The sequence below is a fragment of the Trachurus japonicus genome, chromosome 24 (assembly GCF_045865225.1).
Source record: "Trachurus japonicus isolate A0001 chromosome 24, Traja_1.0".
In the NCBI taxonomy this organism is placed as follows: Eukaryota; Metazoa; Chordata; class Actinopteri; order Carangiformes; family Carangidae; genus Trachurus; species Trachurus japonicus.
The window spans coordinates 5,148,615-5,161,546 of record NC_140930.1 but is presented as its reverse complement, the minus strand read 5'-3'; the positions used below and the strand labels follow the sequence as shown (position 1 = coordinate 5,161,546).

At 40.3% G+C, this 12,932-nt stretch overlaps 1 protein-coding gene across 2 annotated transcripts; it reads left to right on the top strand.

The window, feature by feature from the left end:
• The first annotated feature begins 706 nt into the window (after positions 1–706).
• Positions 707–11,182, top strand: LOC146961206 (beta-taxilin-like). 2 transcript variants are annotated; one of them, XM_085770980.1, is made up of 11 exons: positions 707–746; positions 3,284–3,515; positions 3,615–3,687; positions 4,243–4,313; positions 4,404–4,574; positions 6,313–6,507; positions 6,845–6,964; positions 7,752–7,826; positions 9,415–9,507; positions 9,694–9,789; positions 9,885–11,182. In XM_085770980.1, the coding sequence occupies exons 2-11, from the start codon at positions 3,294–3,296 to the stop codon at positions 10,755–10,757; spliced, it is 1,989 nt and encodes a 662-aa protein (XP_085627106.1). In that variant the 5' UTR covers positions 707–746; positions 3,284–3,293; the 3' UTR covers positions 10,758–11,182. The 2 variants fall into 2 exon arrangements, with proteins under 2 accessions (XP_085627106.1, XP_085627105.1); XM_085770979.1 differs by lacking the exon at positions 7,752–7,826 and adding an exon at positions 7,630–7,704.
• The last annotated feature ends 1,750 nt before the right edge of the window (positions 11,183–12,932 follow it).

Below are 12,932 nucleotides of genomic sequence, written 5' to 3'. Positions count from 1 at the left end.
TGAACTTTCTAAATTCATTACTTTCACTGTTTGCTTGTGTTTCCTCTAACTGTAATTTTACATGTTTATTGCAATGTGTTTTAAATTCACTGCATGTTATATCCCTGTGTTTGTGTGTGCCCTTACAATATGAACAAAAATGTCCATAATGTTCCTATGTTCTGGTTTTACACAGCTGTGGTCACATTTTTGTCAATAAATTACATCAACATGTTTTATTTCAACAATGTGCTGTGGTATTTTTATTTGGGATCACAGCTAAGTAATTCCTAAACCTTTAAATCATCATCTGTCTCACATTATGAACCTGATCTATAGGATCCAGAGTAAGAATGACATTAAACAAAAAAAAGTTAAAATTGTTTTTTGTTTGTTTGTTTTGATAATAAAACCAATGAAAATATACTTGTTTGTTTCTTACTCCATAATTTTCTTTCTACCTTTGGTCAGAGATGTAAAAACATGAAGCAGACACTTCCTCACCTGGTAAAATGATTAGCCCCACCCTCCTTTATTTAGTCAGAGCACATACACACACACACACACACACACACACACACACACACTCACACTGACCCTGAGCTCTGAGTGTGAGCTGAGCCTCTCGGGTTATTTTGGGGGTCAGCTGTCGTTTGTCCCGTCATCGAGACCCTCCTCCCCCTCTCCCTCCTCCTCCTCCTCCTCTTTCCTTCTTCTTCCTCGCTCTGTCTCTTCTTCACCTCCTCTCCTTTACTCCACTGATCCTGGTAAGACTGATCTCCTTCTCAAATATTTTATTGAACTCTTTCTTCTTCTTCATGTTTATAAATCTGTTTCCACAGTTTTTTTGTCCATCGTTCCTTTGAGTCAACGCCTTTAGAGGAAAAAAATCTGTTTTTTTCCTTTTGTTCAGGCACTAAAATCACCTACTGATTGTTTATGTTGATACTTATATGTTACTATACTCATTTATTGTACTGTTTGATATCAATGTGCTAAAAACACATTGGCACATGGACGGTTACCATAATGGCCACCATGGCACAACAAGTTGCTCTGTCACTGTCAGTGACTGATCAGTCTGTAAAACTCTGTTTGTCCTGACACTTCAAGATAATCCTACTTCAATATAATAACTTTAAAACGAATGGGTTGAGAAACATGAACATGATGCTGAAACTCTTTCATAAAGGCGTCAGTTAAAATCAAAGGAGCATTTTCTTTTATTACTTTAGTACGTTTTTTATAAAATGTAAATGTTTGTGTTCATTTTTCTGATTGATCATTTTGTTTATCTATCCTATTGTAAAACTCTCATAATTTTTCTTCATTCCTCCATCTTCACTTATGATTATTCCAGTTATTTGAGCTTAAACTAACTAATTCTTTGGAAAATATGAACATGGAGAGAGGCTAAATACACTAGATATTTAATATTCATGTTGAATCTCATTAGAAAGATTATAAGATAAATAAACAATGAAAGCTATATCTGACAGCAGTGACTTGCACTTTTTAATCCTAATTTATTCACTTGTTTACGACTTTATTTGCTGTTGTAATGTGACGACTTCCACAGTTTGTTTCTGTGGTCCAGGATTTGAACACGTGTATGGATGTTTTTATATGCACCGAGGAAAAATATTAATACGAGTTGTTTATATTGATGTGGTCAACAGCTTGTAATGTAAGGGGGCGGGGCTTTGGTCACTCTGTGGGTGGAGCTTAATGATGCCAAGGGGTGAGTGGACAGGGGGAGGGGTGTTATGGTGAGGGATGGTGTGTGATATGACAGCAGGTAAAAGGACAAAGTGGCTGCAGTTACATCCACACAAAGTCAAAGCCCAGTGTTATGTATAGTGTGTGTCTGTTGCTGTAACAGGCAGTTCTACCATATTTGGATGCTCTCAGAATAGATGAGACCACAACAGGTGTGACCGGTGTGTGTGTGTGTGTGTGTGTGTGTGTGTTAGTTAGAGGTGGGGTGGGGGGCTAATTTTAACTTGACAGATAGCGATGGCAGCCATCATTGCAACAGAGCTGTGAGGATAAACAGGCACCGGACACGCTGAGTAGTTTCCACTCTCACATACACACATACACTTGCTGAAAGGCTTCACCCTCTACAGATTCTGAAACACCAACAGCTCCATAAAGGGTGTAAATAAAGTTTAAAGGTATAATATGTAGGAATTCCCCCCATCTAGCGGTGCGGTTGCATATCGGAACGTATTCTTGATGTTGCATTCACCTGAAATTGGGCAGACGTCAGACAGACAACAGACGCTGCATGTAACAGGATAAACAAGCGTCTATGTAAACAAGTGGGCCGCGAAAAATGGCGATGCAACATGGCAGCCTCAGTTCCACTTATGTATTTGTAACGACTTGTAACAACTCATTCTAAGGTACGAGAAAGCTTTCAGTTGTATGTTTTCTACTGAGTTGACTTCAACCCAACGAAAAGCCATGTGTCCATTAATCAGAGAGGCTGCTGGGATACGAGAGCTGCCACCGGGGCTTACAGAGGCTTAGTGTGTCCCTACACTTAAATCCATGTCCTTTTAATAACATGGCTGACATGCAGGCACACAGCTGTGATCTGTCACATCAACAGGGGCGTTTCTAGACACTCTGGAGGCCCCAGGCAAGAGGTAACTTGTAGGGCCCCCACCCCCAACCGGGACCATAAACATTAACTGTTAATGAATCCAAAAATCCCAAACCATTGATGATTCAATTCTGCATACTATACCAACCCAGTCTCATATAAAACTTACCTTGGCAATGTTGGTCCAAAGTGCAAAAACATAGAGGGTTTACAATAGCGGCTCTTAAATTGTATGACTGTTATATTTTTTTCTGACTATTTTTTTGCATCCAAGTCACATGACTTTCAAGTTTCCGGCTGTGAGAACAAATATTTAGATAATTTTTAGTGGAAAAATCAATATTTTGAGGTAGTTTCTGCATAAAAATGTCCTTTGATTATATTTCTAGCGAGAAATATATATTTTATTTTCAAAATGTTCGCTCAGTGAATCGCTTGCTTGTTGTTGCTATGTCGCTAGGGTGGTTGCATTTTTATATATGATATATGATACTGGTTTGACTAGGCACAACATTCGATGTACACCAGTGGCAACATCAGGTTGTCACCGATATGGACCAATGCCAGCCGTCCCTGGGGGCCAACCTTCCAGCATAGGGCCCTAAGCAATTGCCTGGGCTGCCTGCCCTGTTGCAACGCCAGTCTGCACATCAAACCGCTTCAGTATGAACCTGTTTTTTGTTTTTTTTACAGATCACTGAGGATGGAGACGTCGGTGAAAACAGCCAAGGTGCTGGTTCCCCCAAAGCCTGACATGGCGTCCGCCTCCCCGGACAGCGAGATCACTGAGGGCGAGGTGACGAGGCCTGATGCCAAAGGCTCCTCCTCCTCCTCCGACCTCGCTGACCCCATGCTGGAGTTCAGCAGACGGCTGCAGGACATCGTCAGCACCTACGGCTCAGCAGTCGGCCTCCTGGACAAACAGGTGAGTCAGGAAGTGTCAGTGTTGGAAAAAAAAAAAAATCATTGTTGTTCCACTGTTTCGTACGTGATTTAATGGGAGTTTGTTGTTTTAATGTGTTAGAGTGTGGTGGATGCAGAGTTGGAGAAGATGAAGGAGGAGGTAAAGGCTGGCGTCAAAGCTGCCACGGAGACAGGTAAGAAAGATGCAAAGAGCAAAAAGAAGGGGAAAAAAGCACTGTTCAGATTAGAGGAGGCTCTGAGCCTTACTTCTGATTGGCTGACTCTTTCTGTTTTCGGGCTGATCCAATAAAAGCAGAGTAGATTTCAGAATAAAACACTCAGAGAAAACATCATCGTGTTGCATCATGGGTCCAGGAGTGGTGGGCGGGGCTTTGTTGTGACATCACAAAGTGACAGGAAGTCCTGACGGCTGGTTTTAAGGCTCAGTTTCTGAATACAGGCTGTGTGCATTTCTCTGTGGACTGAGGCTTTGATACTTTCACAGTATTAATATAGAACCTAGAGCTGCTTTATAATCACACTACACATGGACATCTACCTTTATACTGTATGGAGCTTCAAAACATTTATTTATTAATATTTGCCTTTATACTTTATGGGTTCTCATGAATGAATAATAAGGAGCCTGTAATATAAATAAAAAATCTATTATTATTGTTGTGTATGTTACAGTAAGGACTGATTATAAGTTATCTGTCACTCACTTCCCTCTCACTCTTTCTCGACAGACGTCTCTGTCGTCATGCAGAATCTGAAGAACTTGAAACCGGAGGACGTGGTCAGAAAGTATACTGAACTGGTGAGGATCTTCAATATGTTCACAGTGTCAAAAGTTTGTCCTGTAGAAACCGCATAACACAGCCTTACTTCTTTGTGTGTGTGTGTGTAGGCAGCATTGCGGCGTGACGATGAGAAGAAGCTGTGCTCTCTGCAGCAGAAGATGTCCATCCTGCTGGAGGACAGGCAGCAGCTGCAGGCCGAGCGTCGCAGCAGCGTCGCAGCTCGCAGCCAGCTGGAGACTCTGTGCAGGGAGCTGCAGTCGCACTACAGCACACTGAGGGTGAGCAGGCAGAGAGGGGGGGGGGGGGGTCACTGACAGCTGTGGGCATTCATTCAACACATTTGGAAGACAGCTAAGATTATACCTTTGCCTAAAAAAAGTAATGAGCCATTTTCAGGTAAAAATAGTAGGCCGATAAGTCTGTTGCCCACATTAAGCAAAATCATGGAAAAAATCATATATGAACAGATCCAAATATATTTCTCTAGTAACAACTTGAATACTGTATTTCAGCACGCATACAAAAAGGGACACTCAACAGCCACAGCATTAACCGAAATGACTGATGCATGGTTACAAGAAATTGATGATGGTAAATTTGTTGGCTCTGTACTACTGGATTTTACAGCAGCTTTTGACATACTTGATCACAGGTTACTACTGAATAAGCTGAGTTGTTATGGCTTTGAGGAATCAGCCACAACACTGATTGAAAGCTATCTAACCAATAGGAAAAATTCTGTATATTTCAATGGTAGTTATTCGAGAGTGATTGATGTGAGTTGTGGAGTGCCACAAGGCAGCTGCTTAGGGCCACTGTTGTTTTCTATATTTACTAATGAGTTACCCCTAATACTGAACAATTCTAACATAGTGATGTACGCCGACGATTCCACGATTTATGCTGCTGCAAGAACACCAGTATTACTAAATGAAATCCTAAATGAGGAACTAGAAATGATAAAAGAATGGGTTAACAAAAATAAACTAGTCCTTAATATTGAAAAGACAAAATGTATAGTACTAGGTTCAAAAAATGCAATGAGAGAGGCACCAATACTGAATTTAAAAATAGGAGATAAAGAAATAGAGCAGATCACAGAGGTTAAGCTATTAGGGATAACAATAGATAATAAAATGACTTGGAATAGTCAAATAAACCAGATGGTGGTAAAAATGGGCAGAGGAATGGCTGCTATTAAACACAGCAGAAAATTCATACCCAGGCACTTAACTAAACAACTAATACAAGCTCTAGTGTTGTCACAAATGGACTATTGTCCAATGATTTGGTCCAACACGTCAGAAGGTAACATACAAAGGCTGCAGGTAGCTCAGAATAAAGCTGCTCGAATCATTCTTCAGTGCCCCTATAGAACAAGGGTACATGAAATGAACAATCAGCTGGCCTGGTTAAGCGTCAAAAGCAGACTGCACTGTTCTCTGGCTTGTTTTGTAAAAAATGTTACAATAACAAAAAACCCAGTAATTTTTTATAATAAATTAGTGTTTTTTTTCTGAAAGTCATGACTATTCTACTCGGCAGTCTTCAGAAGGTCGTTTCCTGTTGCCCCCATGTAGAACAAATGCAAAACAAAAAACTGTTCATTATAGAGCGATGGCTGCATGGAATGCTCTGCCAAGATTTTTGATGCGAGAAGGTAGTGCCGCCTCTTTTAAACAGGGACTAAAGATGTATTTGTTTTTACAAGAGGGAGTGACTCTCTGACCATTAGAGACGGTTGCATGTCACAAATAACGCATGATTTCTGTTTCTTTGTACTTTAAGAACAGTTTGTAAATGAGATGTGAGCTTTTTTTATGTTTTGTGTTGCTGTTGTCCACTGTATGAATGATGATGATCTATGTTGAATGTTCTGTGTTAAATTCTGAAACAGAAATGTTTGTAAGATGTTTTGACCCCAGGAAGAATAGCTGCTGTCTTGTACAGCAGCTAATGGGGATCTAATAAAACAAACAAACAAACACTGATCCTCCACGATTACAAATCCTGCAGGAGGAGACGCTGCAGCGCTGCAGGGAGGACGAGGAGAAGAGGACGGAGATCACCAGCCACTTCCAGAAGATGCTGACGGAGATCCAGGCTCAGATCGAGCAGCACAACAACCGCAACGACAATCTGTGCCGCGAGAACGCAAGCCTGACCGACAAACTGGAGGGCCTCATGGGCCAGTGTGAGATGAGGGAGGAGGTGAGGTCAAAGGTCACCGTGTTAGTGTTTTACACATCACAACCGGCCATTGAAAAGAATCACGTGTGGGTGTACGTAGCCTACACACTTTAATGATTAATAACTTAACAGCAACTATCTACATAGTATATTATTTATAGTGATTACTGAATTAAAAGGTCAATAATCCTTTTAAAATTTATATAAAGAAATAAATTAATCTGAAATAGCCCTGGTTTTTGGTCTTGAGTCATAATAAACTGATTAACTTTGGGTTTTAGTCTTTTTTCTGACATTTTTCAAACTTTATTAATTCATTATTCTATAAATAAAGCAAAGTCTTGCTGTGTTCCTGCAGGGTTTGGAGAAGATCAACAAGCACCGCGACCTGCAGCACAAACTGACTGAAGCCAAACTGCAGCAGGCCAACGCTCTGTTGGCTGAGGCCGAGGAGAAGCACAGGAGAGAGAAGGAATATGTGAGTAAAAACAAACATGATTGTTTAAAGAGTCCCATATTCACTCTTTCAATCCATAAGAAGACCTACAACTGTTTTTGAGTTAGCCAATAATAATAGAGCAAATTTCAAAATAAAACACTCAGAGAAACCAAATCCTGCAAGCTGTTGGGTGGCTGGGTGGGGCTTAGTGGGACTGCTTTGTTGTGACATCACAAAGTGACAGGAAGTCCTGACGGCTGGTTTTAAGGCTCAGTTTCTGAATACAGGCTGTGTGCATTTCTCTGTGGACTGAGGCTTTGATACTTTCACAGTGTTAATATAGAACCTAGAGCTGCTTTATAATCACACTACACATGGACATCTACCTTTATACTGTATGGAGCTTTAATACAAACATCTACAGTACCTTTATACTGTATGATGTCATCTTCTATACAGTAATATGGGACCTTTAAACATTTTACAGATCTTGTTAAACATTACTTCAAAGTTTTTCATAAATTGCTATTGCTTTATACTACTTGTAAGAATTAAAGTCATGATTTTAAGGATGCATGTTTTTACACATTTTCATGCATGTTCATTTTATTCTTCATGTTATTATTTACCTGTGAGACGTTAGCCGTAACACCTGATGTATAACGACCATTCAGATTGACTGTGTATTGTTTCTGTCACCGTAGTTGCTTAGGGAGGCTATTGACAAAACAAAGAAATGCTTCGGTATGAAGGAGCAGGAGCTGGCCATGAAGAAGAAGGTAAAGAACCGTCTGTAATGCGTCTCTGTCTGTTCTCTTCTAACCAGTTACTGGTTCAGGCTGCTGAGTGGAAACTGCAGGCTCAGACATACAGAGAACAGGGGACTGTCATGCAGACACAGGTGAATATTCACTGACCACGAAGTCAGTTAGCACACACCTGGGCAGCAGCAGCAGCAGGGCAAGTTATTCACTTCCTGCAGAAAGATATATCCAACCACCATAATTTCTCTAAATGATTTTGATTATTTACATCATTTGTAGAGTCACATGTCCACACCACCAGGAATACAGTTAGAAGTCAGAAACCCAATGAGAAATATCAATATCATGATTTTAAAAAGTGGTTAGACTAAACTAACTAACTAAACTTCCCATTCAACAACAACCAGAAATGTCTTCTAAAATAAACCCAAATGAAATGTGAAGTGCATGATGTAAGAACTAAGGTGACTGCAGAATGTGGTGAATTGCATTGGGCCATTATTAACAAAAAGTAATCTACATGTCATAGTATCTTATGTTTTTCTTTACATTTTTCTGAGGCATTATATTGTGAGTAAATCTGCACACTCAGAATATGGACACTGTGCAGTAGTTTACTTTTCAGTCACATAATTGTTCATGTTTAGAAACAAGAACTGACTATGAATTCACTTCAAACACTGTGTCAAAGGTTAGAAATGTGCACTGGGTTGCTCTCCCTCATCTGCAACACTGAATGTAAAGTCATGCAGGTATAAATGATTAATGTCCTCCTGCAGTGTGTAGGTGTCATAATTAATGGCTGATGCAACTTGTAATTCATCACTCAGTCATGTGGTCATTATCTAATAGCTCCAGTTTCACCGTACTTGAAGCAAAAAGAAAGTCAGTCAAAAGTCATTGCACACGTGTGTGTTCCTGGACAGTGCTTTCTTAACGACCACATTCATTTTCAATACAAGCAAATAATAGGAGATTATTGCATAATTTATTTCACAGAATAACATTATAATGAGTCACTTTAGGCATCTAAAACTATCATGACCCACTGATTTTTGCTGCTCTGCTCTTCATTGTCAGTCAGATTGAAGAATACAGGGCAAGGATAGGGAATACACTGTCAAATTAAAAAAATTGAATTAAAGCGTCACTGTTTCCAGAAAACTGTCATAAATCAGTCAGTAGGGCTGGGCCAAAAATTGATTTTTATATTAATCGCGATTTTTTTCTGGTGATTTTGATTTATTTATTTTGGGACGACCAATCTTTATTGTACGATCATGTATTCTGTGCCATTACACTCGACAAAGTCAAACCGGCCTGTTGTGTTCGTTTGTTCACAGATATCTATGTGAACAAACGAACACAACAGACAAACTGATGTGATGTGTGTATAGTTTTTTGTAAATATGACTTATGATGTATTATCAAGTGTTTGGTTCAACCTGCTCTTGTTTAAGGAAAGAAAATCACCAATCAATTGAAATATAAAATCGCAATACTTGGTAAAATCGAATCGCAATTTAAATCGAATCGGGACCCAAAAATCGTTAGAGAATCGAATCGGCACAAAAGCATATCGGCCCAGCCCTATCAGTCAGAGTTTACTTGGTTAATTTCTCTGGATTTGGATATTTGGTTGCTCTTAATGTAGGAGACTGAGAGAATTCAATAAAATTGTCATTGTCTCCTTCTGAGTGTCTTTTTTTTTGCATCTGTCCACAGCTGGCACTCTACGCCGAGAAGTTTGATGAGTTTCAGGGGACACTGGCCAAAAGCAACGAGATCTACGTCCGCTTTAAAAATGAGATGGACAATGTAGGTGTTGAACATCGTTACACAGTGCATGAGGCCTAATTGGTTTGAATGGTGCAAGTTTTGAGGAGTCCATCTGTAACAACTCTGTACATCCACATATGAAAAAGTATCTGTGTGTTTTGTTTTACTACCCATCTCTTCTTCTGTGTTTCTAGTCTGACCTTATTCTAACGCTTTTCTTTGTAGATGTCAGGCAAGATGAAGAAAATGGAGAAGGAGTCGAACCTGTGGAAGACGAGGTTTGAGAACTGCAACAAGGCTCTGAATGACATGATGGAAGAGGTAAGTTGATGATATTACAACAGATTTTTCTCTCCCACATCTGACTTCCTTCACGTGGTGTTTTCTAAATCCTTCTCTGTTTTCTCGTGTTTCAGAGAACCGAGAAAGTCAAAGAGTACGACGTGTTCGTCCTGAAGATCGAGAAGCTGGAGATGCTGTGTCATGCCCTGCAGGAGGAGAGGAAGATGCTCTATGCCAAGATCAAAGACGTCCGACAAACCAACTCAAATGTCCCACTAAAGGTCTTTGGAAGCTCTAGCCTCTGTGAAAACAACGCTGCATCCAAGGAAGACGACAAACCTGTCCTCCTGACCCCGGTGGAAGCCCAGCAGCTTGAAAAAGAGGACCCGGTCCTGACAAAGGACATGGCTCGACTGAGGGAGGAACAGAGCAGGCTGCAGGAGTTCGCTGACTCCCTGTTTACCACATCTGTGGACGATGACAAAGACGACACGGATGATGTTGACCTCGAAGAAGACAGCGTGTCTGCTGCGTTTGTCCAGTTCAAAAGCAAACCTCAGGTCAAAGAGGAGCCGGTTTCAGTCCCCGAGAAGAAGGAAGATGTGAAATCAGAGGTAGAAGTTCAAAAGCAAGAGGCTCCAAAACCCGAGGAGGAGATTTCTAAAGTGGTACCAACAGTCCCAGAACCAGAAGCAATGGAAGTCCAAACACAAGTTGAGGACAAAGAGGTGCAACAAGTCAAACCAGAGAAAGAGATCCAACAACAGCAGCCTGAACCAACAACACCAATGAAAGTTGAGGTCGATCTACCAACTGAAGTCATGGAGAAGCCATGTGAGGTCAAACCAATGGAAGACCAGAAGCTCCAGACAGCTGAACCAGTGCAGGTACCACAAGAAGTGACATCAGCTGCTGAAAACACACCTGACACAGATGCTGCCTCCAACTCCAACTCCACCAAGAAGCAGGCACCAAAAAAGAAGAAGAAGAAGGGCGGCAAGAGCTAAAGCTTGGGCTATAGAGAAGGTGTGTGTGAGTGTGTGGTGTTATTTGGGGATAGTGAGTGTGTGCGCATACTTGAACTTATTCGGTGCCTTTTGTAAAGTTTTAGATCTTTAGTTTGTCCCGACTGGTTCACTGGAAGAATTCTCTCACCATTTTCTTGAAGCTTCACGATCACCAGATGAGGACGGACAAATAAACTGACTGTATTTCACAGTTTAAAAGTCAAAATAAAGATTTAGATTCTTCTGGCCTGTGTGTTTAGAGGTGGACAGGCCAAACTGACAGGAATGATCAGCATCAAGTGTTTTTGTCATCAGTCGAGAAAAACGTCAGAGCAAAATCATGAGCTGGGATCTAAACCAATAAACAGGCTGTCTCTAGAAAAGTGTCTCAACAACTCAAATAAAGTGATTATTTGACAAAGTGATGCAGTTTGTTTTTTGGATTTGATTTTTTTTTCTATTTTTAGCTATTTACATCAAAATTAAACAACAAAATACAGTTTCCCTACAACTTTTCCATTATGTTCACACTGCAGTTCAACTTTACAGCCACTAGATGGCGACACAGTTCTTTACATATCACAGCTGGACTAAGTGGCTAAAAGTGATTTCTCATTGATTTTCAAGCAAGGGGGCAGTTGTGGGTCTGAGAAGTGAAGCTCACTTCCGCGTTCAAAAAACTGCAATCCCCCCGGCTTCCTCTGGGGGCTGGTGTCAGAAGGGAGCATTCCCCATAGACCCCCATGTTAAAATCGCCGATTTTACATCCTCAGTAAACATGTTAAAAGCCTGGTGTCAGAACGTTTTTTTTTCTCAATCGATAGTTTCTACCCCCGCACACACTCTGAGGGGGGTGATTTTTTTTTTAAACTCTACCGTTTTACTGTTATTAGGTTAAAACTCTGGCCAATTAGGGCGCGGAAACGTTGAGTGACAGGTCCGGAGCGGTCCGGAGACAGGCTGCTTCGAGGCCAGTGGGCGGGTTCTCGGCCGGCCAATCCAACATGGCGCTGTTCAGGCCGCCATATTTGAGTCACAAAAACGACTCCCCAAAACCAATGGGTGACGTCACGGACGCTACGTCCATTCTTTTTACAGTCTATGTTTTCAAGCCATCTTTTATTGGTTACCAGAATAATCTCACCTCAAGGTTGATTTAGGAGTTTTTCTGGTGCTTTTGACCACAGACAAATGATCTTCATTGACAGTCGATGCTCAAATCTCTAAGCAACATTGTGTGATGATCAGCTACAAAACAGGAAGTGAGAAGTTTCTCCTACAACTGAAATGCATATGTATGCATTAAAATTATTGACTTTTAGAGAAAGAATGCTCATATTTAAGAATTAATATATAATTTTAAAGTTATTACTGCCATATTTCCACAAGCCAACTGTTCATTGTAGTATGAATTTTAATTCAGGTTATATTTAAGCTGCTGTTCTTACCCAAATGGGTATTTTATGCTAAATTTAACAGAGGATTCATCTTTAACTTCTTAGCAGTGAATGTGCTCAGGGGTCAGAGGCGACTGTAACAAAATACATCACAGACCCAAGAATCAGCAGGGAAAAGAAATCAGCTGAGGAGATAAGAAGAAAGAGACGTGGATGGGAATAAATCCCTCTCACGCATGGAGACTTTAAAAATGAAGTGTTTTAAGTTCCACATTTTTGTGCAGGAAGAAGAAAAAAATCAGTATTAAAGAAAAAAAGAAAGTGGAAGAAGGATTTTTTTTTTCAAGATAAAAAGACAGAGGAGGTTGGAGGAGGTAGAGAGAGGGATTTGATCTGAGCAGAAGTGAAGCACCATTCAACACTGTGGGTTGTTTTCAATGAGTCTGAACTGATCTGGGACATTTGTTTACAGTGTTGGAGGTTAGTGAATATAGATATACATAGATAGTCAGATTAGTCCAATAAGGGCGGCAAACAAAAATCCTAGGTCAAAAATAAAATCCAGAACAAAACAAATTCCACTCACCAGGCTGTAGTCGTTAACATTATTAGAGATTTGATGTAATTTTGAATTTTTACCAATCTGGTCCATAGAATATATCTACATGTACACAACTTCATCAGTGTGTTTAGATGATCAAATCTCCATTTCCAAATTGTATATCTTTTTTTTTCCCATTCACTGATCTGTATTATATAAATTGGGAAAATTATAAGT

Bases quoted from the DNA above. Each gene is read 5' to 3' on its own strand.
- LOC146961206 (XM_085770980.1), top strand. From the start codon at position 3,294: ATGGAGACGTCGGTGAAAACAGCCAAGGTGCTGGTTCCCCCAAAGCCT. The intron at 4,314-4,403 runs GTGAGGATCTTC...GTGTGTGTGTAG, and splicing joins TCAGAAAGTATACTGAACTG to GCAGCATTGCGGCGTGACGA. The intron at 4,575-6,312 runs GTGAGCAGGCAG...CAAATCCTGCAG, and splicing joins CGCACTACAGCACACTGAGG to GAGGAGACGCTGCAGCGCTG.